This window comes from Prosopis cineraria, unplaced genomic scaffold (assembly GCF_029017545.1).
Source record: "Prosopis cineraria cultivar Desert tree isolate PC_DT_omini unplaced genomic scaffold, ASM2901754v1 PC53, whole genome shotgun sequence".
In the NCBI taxonomy this organism is placed as follows: Eukaryota; Viridiplantae; Streptophyta; class Magnoliopsida; order Fabales; family Fabaceae; genus Prosopis; species Prosopis cineraria.
Genome location: NW_026555383.1, coordinates 1 through 11,978, shown reverse-complemented (window position 1 = coordinate 11,978; position 11,978 = coordinate 1). Strand labels below are relative to the sequence as shown.

Sequence of the window (11,978 nt, the reverse complement as noted above, 5' to 3'; positions counted from 1 at the left end):
AATACTTTGTCGATATAAGTTATTCTTAATTAATTTATATTTTTCAAAAAATTTGTTAAAATCTTAACTTTTAAAAAAAATCACATTTTTTCAATAGTTCACTTATATTATATATAATAAATATAATATTTAATTTATTCAAAAAATTCTTATTAATTACTTAATAAATTAATCAATAAAGTAAGAATGTAATTAGAAAAAATATACATAACACCTATATACGTTAAACTTCTAAAAAATAATTTATATTGTGATCTGGACATAATAAAAAAAATTCATCACTTCAATTTTTTCAATTCTCTGTAACAATTAACAAGTAAACAAAAACACATCATATAAAATATTTAATAATAATAATAATAATATACACAACTTGTACGAGGCTGGCTCTCAAATAACTATAATAATTTCGAATTCATTTTCACATTTTCCCCTGAATTTCACAAAGAGAAAAAAACAGATCGAAAGAGACATATTTTATCTGTCCAACAACAATCTTTACACGAATACACAACACATTTCTCATCTCTTTCATTTTCTTCTCTCTCTAAATCTCAAGTAAAACGATCCTTTTTATTTTTATCATTACCATTACTACAATTATTATAATACTCCATTTCTTCAGAAGACACAAGCTTTGAGTCTTCTTCCTAGTTCCATGCTCATAAGTTTCCTGTCAAACCCAGACGCAGCCAACATTCCTCTGTTCTCTTCAGCTCTTCTCAGAAGATATGGCATCACCATCTCCACCGGACCGAACGGCATATACTTGCTCACCTGAAAACCTGCGTTGCTCAATCCATACGATAATCCTTCTGACATTCCATATAACTGAGCAAATTCTAGCTTGTGATTCACCTTCCCCATCCCTAATTCCCAAGCTTTCGCCGCCGCAAGCTTGCCGGACTCCACGTTGTGCGTCGCCAGCACCACGGCTCCGCCTGAGATAGTGCCGGAGCCATTGGCTATCCTCTCGAGCATCAGCGACGCGCAGTCATTGAAACACTTGTGAGTATCTTCAATGGTATTGTGAATCGGAGATGGTTGACCCAGTGACTCGGCTAGTGTTCGTTCCGTCGACATGTAAGCTCCTCGAACGAGCTTGAATCCCATCGGAATTCCCATTTTGTCTGCAACTTCCGTTGTCTTCATCATCCTCTCCTTCGCGTCTTTCAGGTATGTCTGGATCGTCCCAAAGATGATGGGATTGTCGCCTTTGTTGTGCTCCACGGCTGAGGAGTACGTGAAGTAGTCGATCGCCGGCTGGACAGTGGTGTGCTCGGCGTCCACCAGTAACGGAACATTGGCCTGAACACATCGTCGTGAAAGCTCTTCAAGTCTCCGGTGAGCTAGTTCAAGATCAGATTCTTCTTCCGGCGTCAGGGGCTCTGGTCTGGTTTGAGTATGATATAAAGGACTAGATTCTGAGAAAATTGATAGGGTTTCTCGCTTCCATGGAAGATTCAAGCTCGGATCTTTCTGTTGCCATCTTAACAAATCGCTTATTCTTTCAAGCAACGTCATGGGACAAATCGCCGTGATCTTCACTATCACAAAGCTTACCTGTAATTAATCACAAAACCACAAAGATCAAAACTTTCATCCATTAATGAATCAAGCTAGCTTTTGCTACAAATAACAGTAACTCAGTTCAATTTATGGAATCTTAGAGGACTATTGCATAACGTTGTTCATGTTGCTAAGTGTCACGAAGCTTGACTCAACGAGGTACCTAGGACTAGGAGGTCGGCGAATGTGGGGTCCACGGAGATGAAGAGACGAGGCCCACCAAAATGGACGGTCCTGAGCTAAAGAAGCTAATGTATTGTATATCACGGGAATTGATAGTAGTACTCAGCACAAAATTGTTGGATGTATTCTAGAAGAGAAACACCGAGGCCAAATTGAATGTACTTTTGTACAAAAATCTGAATCCAAGTGGGACGAGGGAAAACAAACCAAAAGGAAAAAAAAATTCTTTTATTTTTTATTTTACTTTCATTTTCCAGCTGTAAGGCACCACCACCAGTGGGACCACCACCGCCATGCAAGTGATGGTCCAAGACGAACCTCGTGGTGGCATGGCACGTCTCGGTGGAGTCTATTTTCAGATTGTTTGTTATTGCTCAAAATGGAGAAAGATGAAGATGAAAAAAAAATTGAATTTTCTTATTGTCGAGGAATTTTAATTTCTATTATATATTTTTAGGGATGATAAAAAATAAAGGAGAAAATTTAGGAAGAAGCTTACGGAAGATGGTGGAAGCGATCTGCTAACGTCAACGGTGTGAAGGAATCCGTTAAGGTTCCGATCACAGGCGTCGTTGTCGTGGGCGTCTTCGACGCCGTACACGAGCATGCCTCGCAATCCGGCGTCGTTCAGTCCCTTGATGCTGCGTGCGGCGGTGGCGGCGTCCTCGCCGGCGCAGAAGTGGTCGAAGAAAGTTCGTCTGACGGCAGCCAGAATGATCTTGCGAAGCACGTCGACCTCCATGAGCTTGGACTTCATAACCCACATTCCGAAATCCACCATGGATTCCGACGCGGTGGCATGCAGGACGGCGGAGGATCGGAGGAGCCTGGACGTGGGGACGAACGAGAACAGCCTCTGGACGTCGTCGAAATTGAGAAGAGATGATTCCCCGGCGAGGGAGGGAGGCGACTTCTGAAGGTTGGACGTTCTGTCAAGAAAAACAGGGGAGGGAGCGACGGCGCCGGTGGCAGAGGCAGCGGCGGGGGAGAGGGAAGGTTGGGGGTAGTTGAGAGGCTTGGTGGAAGAAGCGGTGTTGTAACGGACCTTCTTGAGGATTCTTGGAGGGATTACACGGGTGGCCATCAACAATCGCAGAGACGTTTTGATGAATCTCGCGAAGACGACAACGACGACGACGACGATCTCTGTGTCTTTGTGATGAAAGAAAATCTAAGAGGTTTGTGTTGGAATATGAATTGCAATGAGAATTGTCTCTCAAGTAAAAATGCGAGTTGAAATGGGAGGGCCTGAGGGTAGATTTATAGGCAAAGAATAAAGTAATTAAGAGAGAAGAATAACGCGTCAAGTAATTAATTGGGTTAGCCTATTTTAAAGGCTAAATTGCGCTCTATATTTTGCGCTGTATATTACATTATGTAATTATATAATTAACAAACAACAACTTATGCGTTCGCTTTGTTGTATTGTATTGTACTAACTTGTAAATAGTGTAATTTGTTGATTGTTAATGTTCAGATTGACATGAGAGGTAAGATTTTAATTTTATTTAGGTAATATTAAAATGCCAAGTCAAAGTCACGATTAGGAGATAAGTGAAAAGGATTTGATTTTTCTTCGAATTGATGAAAAAAATTACCTCATTAAACTTGAAAATACTTGAATTTACGGTAAGAACATCAAATATAAAAGGGAAAAAATTAAGACAAAATGAAGGTTGGGTGAGTAATAAAGGTGCAATTGATTAACAAGGTTTTTCTGAAAATACTTTTTTTTTAATATTCTTTCTGAAAATACTTTTAATTGGAGGTGTAACTAACAAGAATTTTTAATTGAGATACCTTGTAATTTTAAAGACAATTTATGAATTCATTGAAGTGTGTAATTCAGTTAAAAGTACTTTGTAATTCTGAACAAAAGGAATATGTATAATTTCTAAAAAATTATTTTAAAAATAAATTACAAATATTAATTTTAACAATTGTAAATTAAGAGTTTTAATTACAAATAAGATATTTAATTAACTTTTAAATGTAATCACATCTGGCTAAATTGATAAGTCCGACTCATTGTTTTAGAAAAAAATATAAAAAACTTAACTCACATTAATTTATTTTTTTTAGAATTTACTGTGATTCTCAGAATAACAAGCATGTTTATTAGGCGTTGAGGTATTAATTAGGCGTGAAAAACAAGGTTAAAAAGAAAAGAAAAGAAAAGAAAAAAACCAAAAAGGAAGGGACCAAGAAGAAGCGGTTGTGAGCTGGCCAAGTTAAATTATAGTGAGAGATAGATAGATAGGTGGCGATGAGTCTGAATCTACGTGGATCCACGACCATATCTCTCAGTCCTCAACGTGCAATTTTTTCAAAGGGGGAAAAATAAATAAATTCCTATCACGACATCTCAATTCCTCAACTTGCCTCGTCACTTTGATTCTCTTCCAAGATAATCGTTTCAAAATAAATAAATAAAAAAACAGCCATATTTAATGATTTAGATTTTGATGCCACCCCCCAAAAAAAAATTTCACAATAATAAAACTCTTGAGATTCAGACCCACAAATCAAGCGATACAATGAATACATTAAAATATTCACTATATTGTCAAATTTACTTGGTTTTTTTATTACATTATCACTTAAACCTAAAATATTACTACTTTCTGCTGATACTAATACAAATTTATATCATGTGGATCCGCTATTATCAATAACAGTCCCATGACTCATGAGTACCTCGGTATTTTGCATGTTTATTTAATGTTATTGCATATTTTATTCAACTTCTTCAATTAGTTAAATCATTCACCCATCAATTAAATCTACTTTCAGTAATACTTCCTTAGATCAATTCAATTCTTAAACTTTAATTCATAATGACTTACTCTTTATTGTTTTTGTGACTTGAGATAATTTAATTTCATTAATATCTTAACTCAATAAGGCATAAGGATTAAGTTGAATTATGTCAAATTCAAGAATATATTAACAATTGAAAAACAATTGAAGGGAGTATTATTGAAAATAGATTTGATCAATGGGCGTTTGTTTCTACTAGTCATAAGGAAATCTAATCAACTTATCTCAAGAGGTTTCAAATGTGAGTCTTAAAAAAAAAAATATATATATATATATATATATATAGTCGCCTTACATGAAAATACCAAATTCATTTCATGGTGCCCGTGAGACTCCTATTAATCATGATAATCCCACACACAGCGAGGTTCAAATTAATTTGGACGTGCAATGACAATACTCTCAAGATTTTCTAAATACTGGGCAACGATGGAATAAAAAAATGGTGGTTTTGAAATAAAGTTAATTAATACTCTATTTTTTAATGCAAAATGACTTATATAAATCATGCTACCAATTTATTTAAAAAAGGAAATGCCAACATGTGGCTTCAAAGAGAGCAAAGAACAATCGAAGTCAAAATTTTCTGCACCAAATAATGGTGGTGGTCCCCCATGAGTTGTATCCGGAGCCATTAAGCTTGTGTTTTAAATGGCTTTGGTTGTCTATTTTCATTATTATTAATAATATAAAATCTTCAAAAAAAAAAATATTGCTTTTAAAAAAAGAAAAAGAAAAAGAAAAAGGGAATCACTGCTAATTCCAGAATCAGAGACCCACTTAGATTCAGTCGCACATGCCCATACGTACAGTTGACTCACTAAGCGACAAATAAAAATAGATTCTGTTCCTCCAACATTACTGGATTTGACGAACGATACACTGTGCGCTGCTTGATTCACTCACTTTTGAAAAAGCATGATCATTTTCATTAATTATTATTTATTTATTTTTTTTTTACTTTCTCGGTCATTGTCATTGCCAGCTAAAATAATAAATTAACATATCTCTACATTTATTTTTTTGCCAATTACTTTAATTTGTTATTTATATAATTCAAACTTATGATCCTGCATCAAAAGAAAAAAAAAAAAATCATGCACAACACGTTTCAATTCAATGGCCATTGTTAATGTCAACTAAAATAGTTATAGAGTACATCTCTGCATTAATGCAAATTTAAAAAACTTTATTTACATGCACTTTTTACACATTTTCCCTTTTTTCCCATCTTACGCAACAACGTATATGCAAATTACTTGGGAATGAAATGATTAACGGTAGTTAATTCCAACAGTATTGGTTATAGCGGCTTAGGTAGTGCCTGAGAGTTTTTTTAGATGAAATGGGTTGGGACGACAAAAGTTTTTATATCATTTCTTGGTATAATTTTTTAAAAGGAAGTAGAATGATTTGAAATAATCTTCTGAACCTACTTTTTGGACCCCAATTTAGGGGTCAAGAATAAAATAACCTGACATAAATAATATTATTATAAGGTTAAAAGTGCAAAATTTAACTACCAATCGTTTTCAGAGGACTAGTGGGTAACATAAACTTTGAAGTTGTGTGAAATAAATCTTAAACTTAAAAAAAAAACACCTAGTAGCATTTGTTAACTCCAACCTAATAGATATTTATTGTCATGGTAGGGCTCAGTCAAATTATTAGATAAATATGTAAATTTAACTATAAATTATTTTGTGATGATCATTGGATAACTTATATTATGGGGTGGTATGTAATAAATCCCGAATTATTAAAAATGAAACATTCAATAGCATCATTTCAATTCCTTAATGGCTCAATAACTCTAACTTCACCCTCAACCTTTTTGTCATAAACAGCGTTGTGTCCTAACTCAACCTCGAAGTTGCCCAATCTTCACGAGAAGGGCACAATATCTTGAAGATGAAAAAAACTCTCACAATAGTCCTTCCAAAATAATTCATAGCTAAATTTATTCATTTATCTAATAATTTGAGTGAGCACTATTATGACAATAAATGTCTGTCAGCTTGAAATTAATGGAGGTTGTTGAGTGTTCTGTTTTTAATAGTTTAAAATTTATTTCACACCACCTCAAAATATAAGTTACCCATTAGTTTTCGAAAAATAATTGATAGCTAAGTTTACACATTTACCCTTATTATAAAATTTTTTTCTTCTTGCTCACCCCTCTTACCCTTTTTCTCCTATCACCTTAAAGCTAAAAAACATAATTATGTATAATTCAAACCTATTTTTTTTATTGCTCATATGTATTTTTTTATTAGAGACAATCCTATTCAAAGTAAAGTCGGGCACAAAATATGAGCACCCCCCTTACTGGAGAATCGAATATTGATTTGTCTCGTTTTAAAAAAGTAGCTCTTGTTACTAGACATTATCTTTGTTGGTATATAATTCAAATAGATTAATTTTATAATAATTCTTAAATAATGATTAAATAAAATCATTCATTCTTTTAGTAAAACTCCCATACAAAGGAATATTTAATTTCATTCTACTTCATTCCGCTCCGCTCTATCTTATAAATGACCTTTTTTTCTATTCTATCATATACTCACTATTGTAAATCATGCTTTTAGGAGCGATTATAGAGAAAAAAGCTCCAATAAAATGAGAACCTACTGATAAAGTATTCTAGAAAATTACCTTTATTAAAGCGTTTTAAAAATGAGTGCTCCTGCAAACCATAAAAAAATTGGGAGAAAATGAATACCTTTAAAAGCTTTATATTAAATCAATTCCAAAAGTTTTCATTTATTAGAGTGCTTACTGCAAAAGTGCTCTCATGATTAAGTCAAAACAAAATAAAATAAAAATTACCTTTAGGTGTGCTTATTTAAAAAGCGCTCCCAATGATTATATAAAAAAAATTAAAAAAGCAAGTATTTAAAAGCATTTTTTGAACAAGCTCTCCCACAGATTGTATGAGTTTTTTTTTTTTTTAAAACAACCATTTAAGAGTGCTTATTTAAACAATGCTCCTCTATGTTGTGCGAAAAATAAATAAAAAAAAGCCTTCATTTAGGAGCATTTATTTTTATAGGTTGTCCCAAAAAAAAAGCTTTTTTTTAGGAACGCTTATTTAAAAGCATTATGATATAGAACCCTTTCTGGGCGTTTTTTATTTTTAGTGCTTTCATAGTACCTTTTTGGACACTTTTATTTTAACACTCCGAAAGGGTTCACATAGAGGAATGCTTCGTAAATACGAGAGAATTTTTAGAAAAAGATCTTGTAGGTGTGTAATTTTTTTAAAATTAAAATTCTTTGAGACTTACTGGGCACTTTGATAGATAGCGCTCTCATAGGCCACACTTATTGGAGCACTCTCCCAAGAGTGCTCCCATCTCCTTTACCTATTGGAGTACTTTGTAAGCGTTGTGTAAAATTTAAATTTTTAACAATTTTTATAGACAATTAAAAGTGATATCGCTCAAGTGAAAAGAGAATTGAAACTCATAAATTAAAATTCACAAATTAATCATTAGGCTGCCACTCATTTAGTAAGTCTAGAATTTTTACTAATTTTAAAAATTCATAGCTAAATATATTTGTATAAGGATGCTCTAAAATTCTCTTGGAAGATTTTGAAGTCCTTTAAATTATAAAAAATACATTTTTAACCCTTTTTTGTTACAAATAGCACAGTTTATTCATTTTTCAAAGCTGCTCTATTTCTCTTACAGGATTTGTGCAATAATTGAAAAAATCTATAACTCAAGATTTACATATCTAAAAGATTTGGTTTAGGACTTGTTTGAAAGCTTTATGTGTCTAGTTTTATCATAAAAATTTTTATGAACATTGGACATGGGTTACTACACATTAAACAACAAAATAGTAACCCTCATCTGAAAAGAGTCTAAACTAGACAATTCAAATCATGCATACTAAAATCATAATTTCAAGACTAGTTTAGAACTCTAAATTGGCCATCATACATCAACACATATCACTTATACATGCAAAAATCTCATCATAAATTACATAATTTATGAACTTATTTATACATTTTTTATTTCTATAAAAATAATGCCATAGAGAAAATTATCTCCTAATCCACTTACCTTCACTCCTTACTCTAGCTCTTCCTTTGAAAGTTTATAACCCAACATGGTTAGTTATTGGGGGTGAGATTTAAGAAAACCTTAGCATTAAATAATACCATTTAAGCATACAAGGAAAAAGTTTCAGACATAACATATTTTTGTATTACATGACTTTATAACTAACATGTGACATCAAGTTTACTATTTTTTGGCTTTATTATTTTTTCTTTGTTTTCCCTGCTTCAATTTAATCTCTCATGACCAAACCCCGATTCGTTTTCATGACACTCATTAGCCCTGAATATTTGTCATAAAATATTTATGATAATTGTTAGAGTAAATAATTACATTATTAATATATAATAACTTACTCTTTATTTAATTCTTACACTCTATATGTCAAGATTTTACATGAATTTTTTTCTTGTACAATCATTTTTCCACTTAATTTTTCATAAAGAACTCATTTTTAAACTCAGATTTGACAAATTCAACCTCTTTCCTTTTGAACCATCCTTGAAAGCGATTATGGGTATTTGAGACCTAGATTGAGGTTGCTTCATCCAAACTATTTTCATGCTTCATATTTTCATGGCCCAAGCCTCGGTTTTAAATCATGTTTAATGAACTTACACTTGATTAAATCCATGGCTTTATCTTGAAGAAAACTGGACAGCACCTCCACTTAAATTCAAGCTTTTCAATTTTCACAGGCTTGCTAAATTCTTGTTTTATCATGCCTAAACTTCTTTCAACATCATTTCCATGATCTTAATATCATCATAATCCTGACGTTTCCTCATTACAAAACAGGGCAGCAGCACAATTCCATGAGAAACGTAATTAAATCTCAAAATACTTATCTCAAATAAAGCTTGCGCTTACCTCTTTCCTTTGTTATAACTTTTTCTTAGATTCTCCCACTTCCACAGTTCTTGGCTGCACTGAACTCCTCTTCTCAAGAATCTAAAACTATAGGATTATTATTCTTGAAGAGAAGACAACTTTTATGAAGGTACTTTGAAATAAAAGGTGATTTTGATGGTGATTTTGCTTATTTTCCTTCTCTCTCTCTCTAAACCTCCATACATTCACCATGGAAGAAGTTTAGAAATTCACTCTCCTCTCTCCTTGGTCTGATCGAAACGAGGAAGATGAAATGTTGTGGTGTTAAAGTGGAAATGTTAATGAAATTGTAATATTTCTTAAATCCACCAATCACAATTTTCACTTATCACTTTCTTTTTCTTAATTTTAAAATATTGTCAACTAGTGTGTGGTTAAATAAAATATGAATTTCCTTCTCCCAACCTGATCCAAAGGTGACGCACTCCCTGTACAATTGGGCTCAAATTGGGCTCTTCATAAATCAAACTCTAGATATGGCAAATTAATATATTATCTTAACGTAATATAATTTAAATTATAAAGTAATTTTTTGAGCAATTTCTAGCCAATAAAATCGGTATGATTCATCAAAATATTTCCTCCTTCCATATACTAATTTTCTTAAAATTTTCCTAAATTTTGAATAATTTTTTATAATTACACTTTAAAGACTCCAATTTTCAAAAAATTACATTTTGACCCCAATTGAGCTTGACATTTTCGGATCAACGTTCAGTTTGCTTATTTTTTAACTTTGGATAATTCTCATAATCTCATCATATTATTTACATATAATTACTCTTAAATATTGATAATTATCATTTAGTACAGAATAGGCTATTACTTTTACTTGCTTTTCTTATCTTTTCTTTCTTAGCCTAGTTAATAGTTGAGCTATTTAAGAAAAAGTTAAGGATACTCTCTTTATAATAGTTATCAAATTTAAGAAGTTTTAATATTTTAAACTCATACTAAACCATCGTCTTCCTAGAGAATTGTAGTACACCTTGTGACTCATTAACTTTCTATTAGGTCTATTGCGACCATAAGATCCACTTCAATCTCACTAAGCTTTTTGGATCTATTATGATCCTTAGGATCTAATTATGATCCTTCTTAAAAGACTTAGAACATAAAAAAAAGTTATTAAATAACTCTACCTCTGGTTAATTTAAAAACTTTACTGATTATTCTTTAAGATTGATCTTAATACCTTTGTTACTTTTTTAAACCTTATTTATCCTCTTTTTAGTCTATCATAGACACTTTTGAAATTTAAACTAGCTCATTTCTTAGTTTCAAACACTTCCTTAAAGTCTCTGAAATGTTACACTTTTGCCCAAAAAAACTTTAAAATTATGATGTAGTCTCTAAAAAATCACTATATCTTTTCAAGGCACTTCAAAAACTCTTCATTACTTTAGGCTTAGTAGCTTACTAAATTCTTGCATATTGTTAGAGCTATCAGGCCCAAAATTTAGGATATTACACACTTCTATAGATTGGGAGCTGTTGTTATAGGAGAGTTTTGAAAGCACTCTTGTTGAGCAAAAATAAGCACTCTCATAAATTATTTTTTAGTTAGTAACTCTCAATCATACCTTTCGTAGAGGCTTTGAATTTGAGTTCGAGTGAATGCATAAAATGCTATTAGTAAAAGTACCCCTAATTGAGTTATGACAATAAATGAATTGACTTAATGAGATAATCAGATAAAGGATTACTTATGAATTGAAAAAATGGAAATTCCCCTGTGCAGAATATCATTCTCCCCATCACACACCAATGTGTGCAATAGATGTGTTGGGTTCAGTTACTTAGGGTTTGCTTGGGTGTAGTAGCTTAGGACAGCAATTGACTATAATTTTTAATAATCAAATATAATATATTTTTGGAAAATAAAAAAATCAATAAAAATAATTTTCAAATGTTTCTTACTTTTAAAATAAAAAAATAAGCCAGTTTTATAAATATTAAATCTAAAACACTTAAACAATTTCTTATATTTATTATTTTTAGAAACGAAAACAATTTTTAACAACAAAATCCAGTCACTCATTGATTGCTGAGATCAATTCACATTTTATAGTAAATATTTTAAAATGAAAATAGGGTTGTTAAATTGATTCCTTGTCCAAAAAAAAAAAACTAACTCACAGGTGATGAAAATTATATAAGTATAGATAAGTTTCGAATTCAATGATAAAAAATCTCTACAATTGGATATCAACGAGTTCATTCATTTAAAAAACAAATGTTTTGGAGAGAGCATCATGAGATCATTCATCAATGAAATATGTATATAATATCAATTTTTTTTAAAAAAATAAATTATTTTATGTTTCTGGGAATACATGGTGAGGAATTTTAATCACATTTCTTAAGTTAGTATGACAAAAGGCATAGCCAGTTAGGAAACACTCCAGTCTTGTGATACGCCTCATAAATGATATGTAT

The 11,978-nt window shown here is 31.9% G+C and overlaps 1 protein-coding gene across 1 annotated transcript; it reads right to left on the bottom strand.

Moving 5' to 3' along the window:
* Positions 1–331: 331 nt before the first annotated feature.
* On the bottom strand, positions 332–2,989 carry LOC129295134 (proline dehydrogenase 2, mitochondrial-like). The gene is made up of 2 exons (XM_054933607.1): positions 2,252–2,989; positions 332–1,563 (listed from the first exon to the last, which is right to left on the bottom strand). The coding sequence occupies exons 1-2, from the start codon at positions 2,834–2,836 to the stop codon at positions 622–624; spliced, it is 1,527 nt and encodes a 508-aa protein (XP_054789582.1). The 5' UTR covers positions 2,837–2,989; the 3' UTR covers positions 332–621.
* Positions 2,990–11,978: the final 8,989 nt, after the last annotated feature.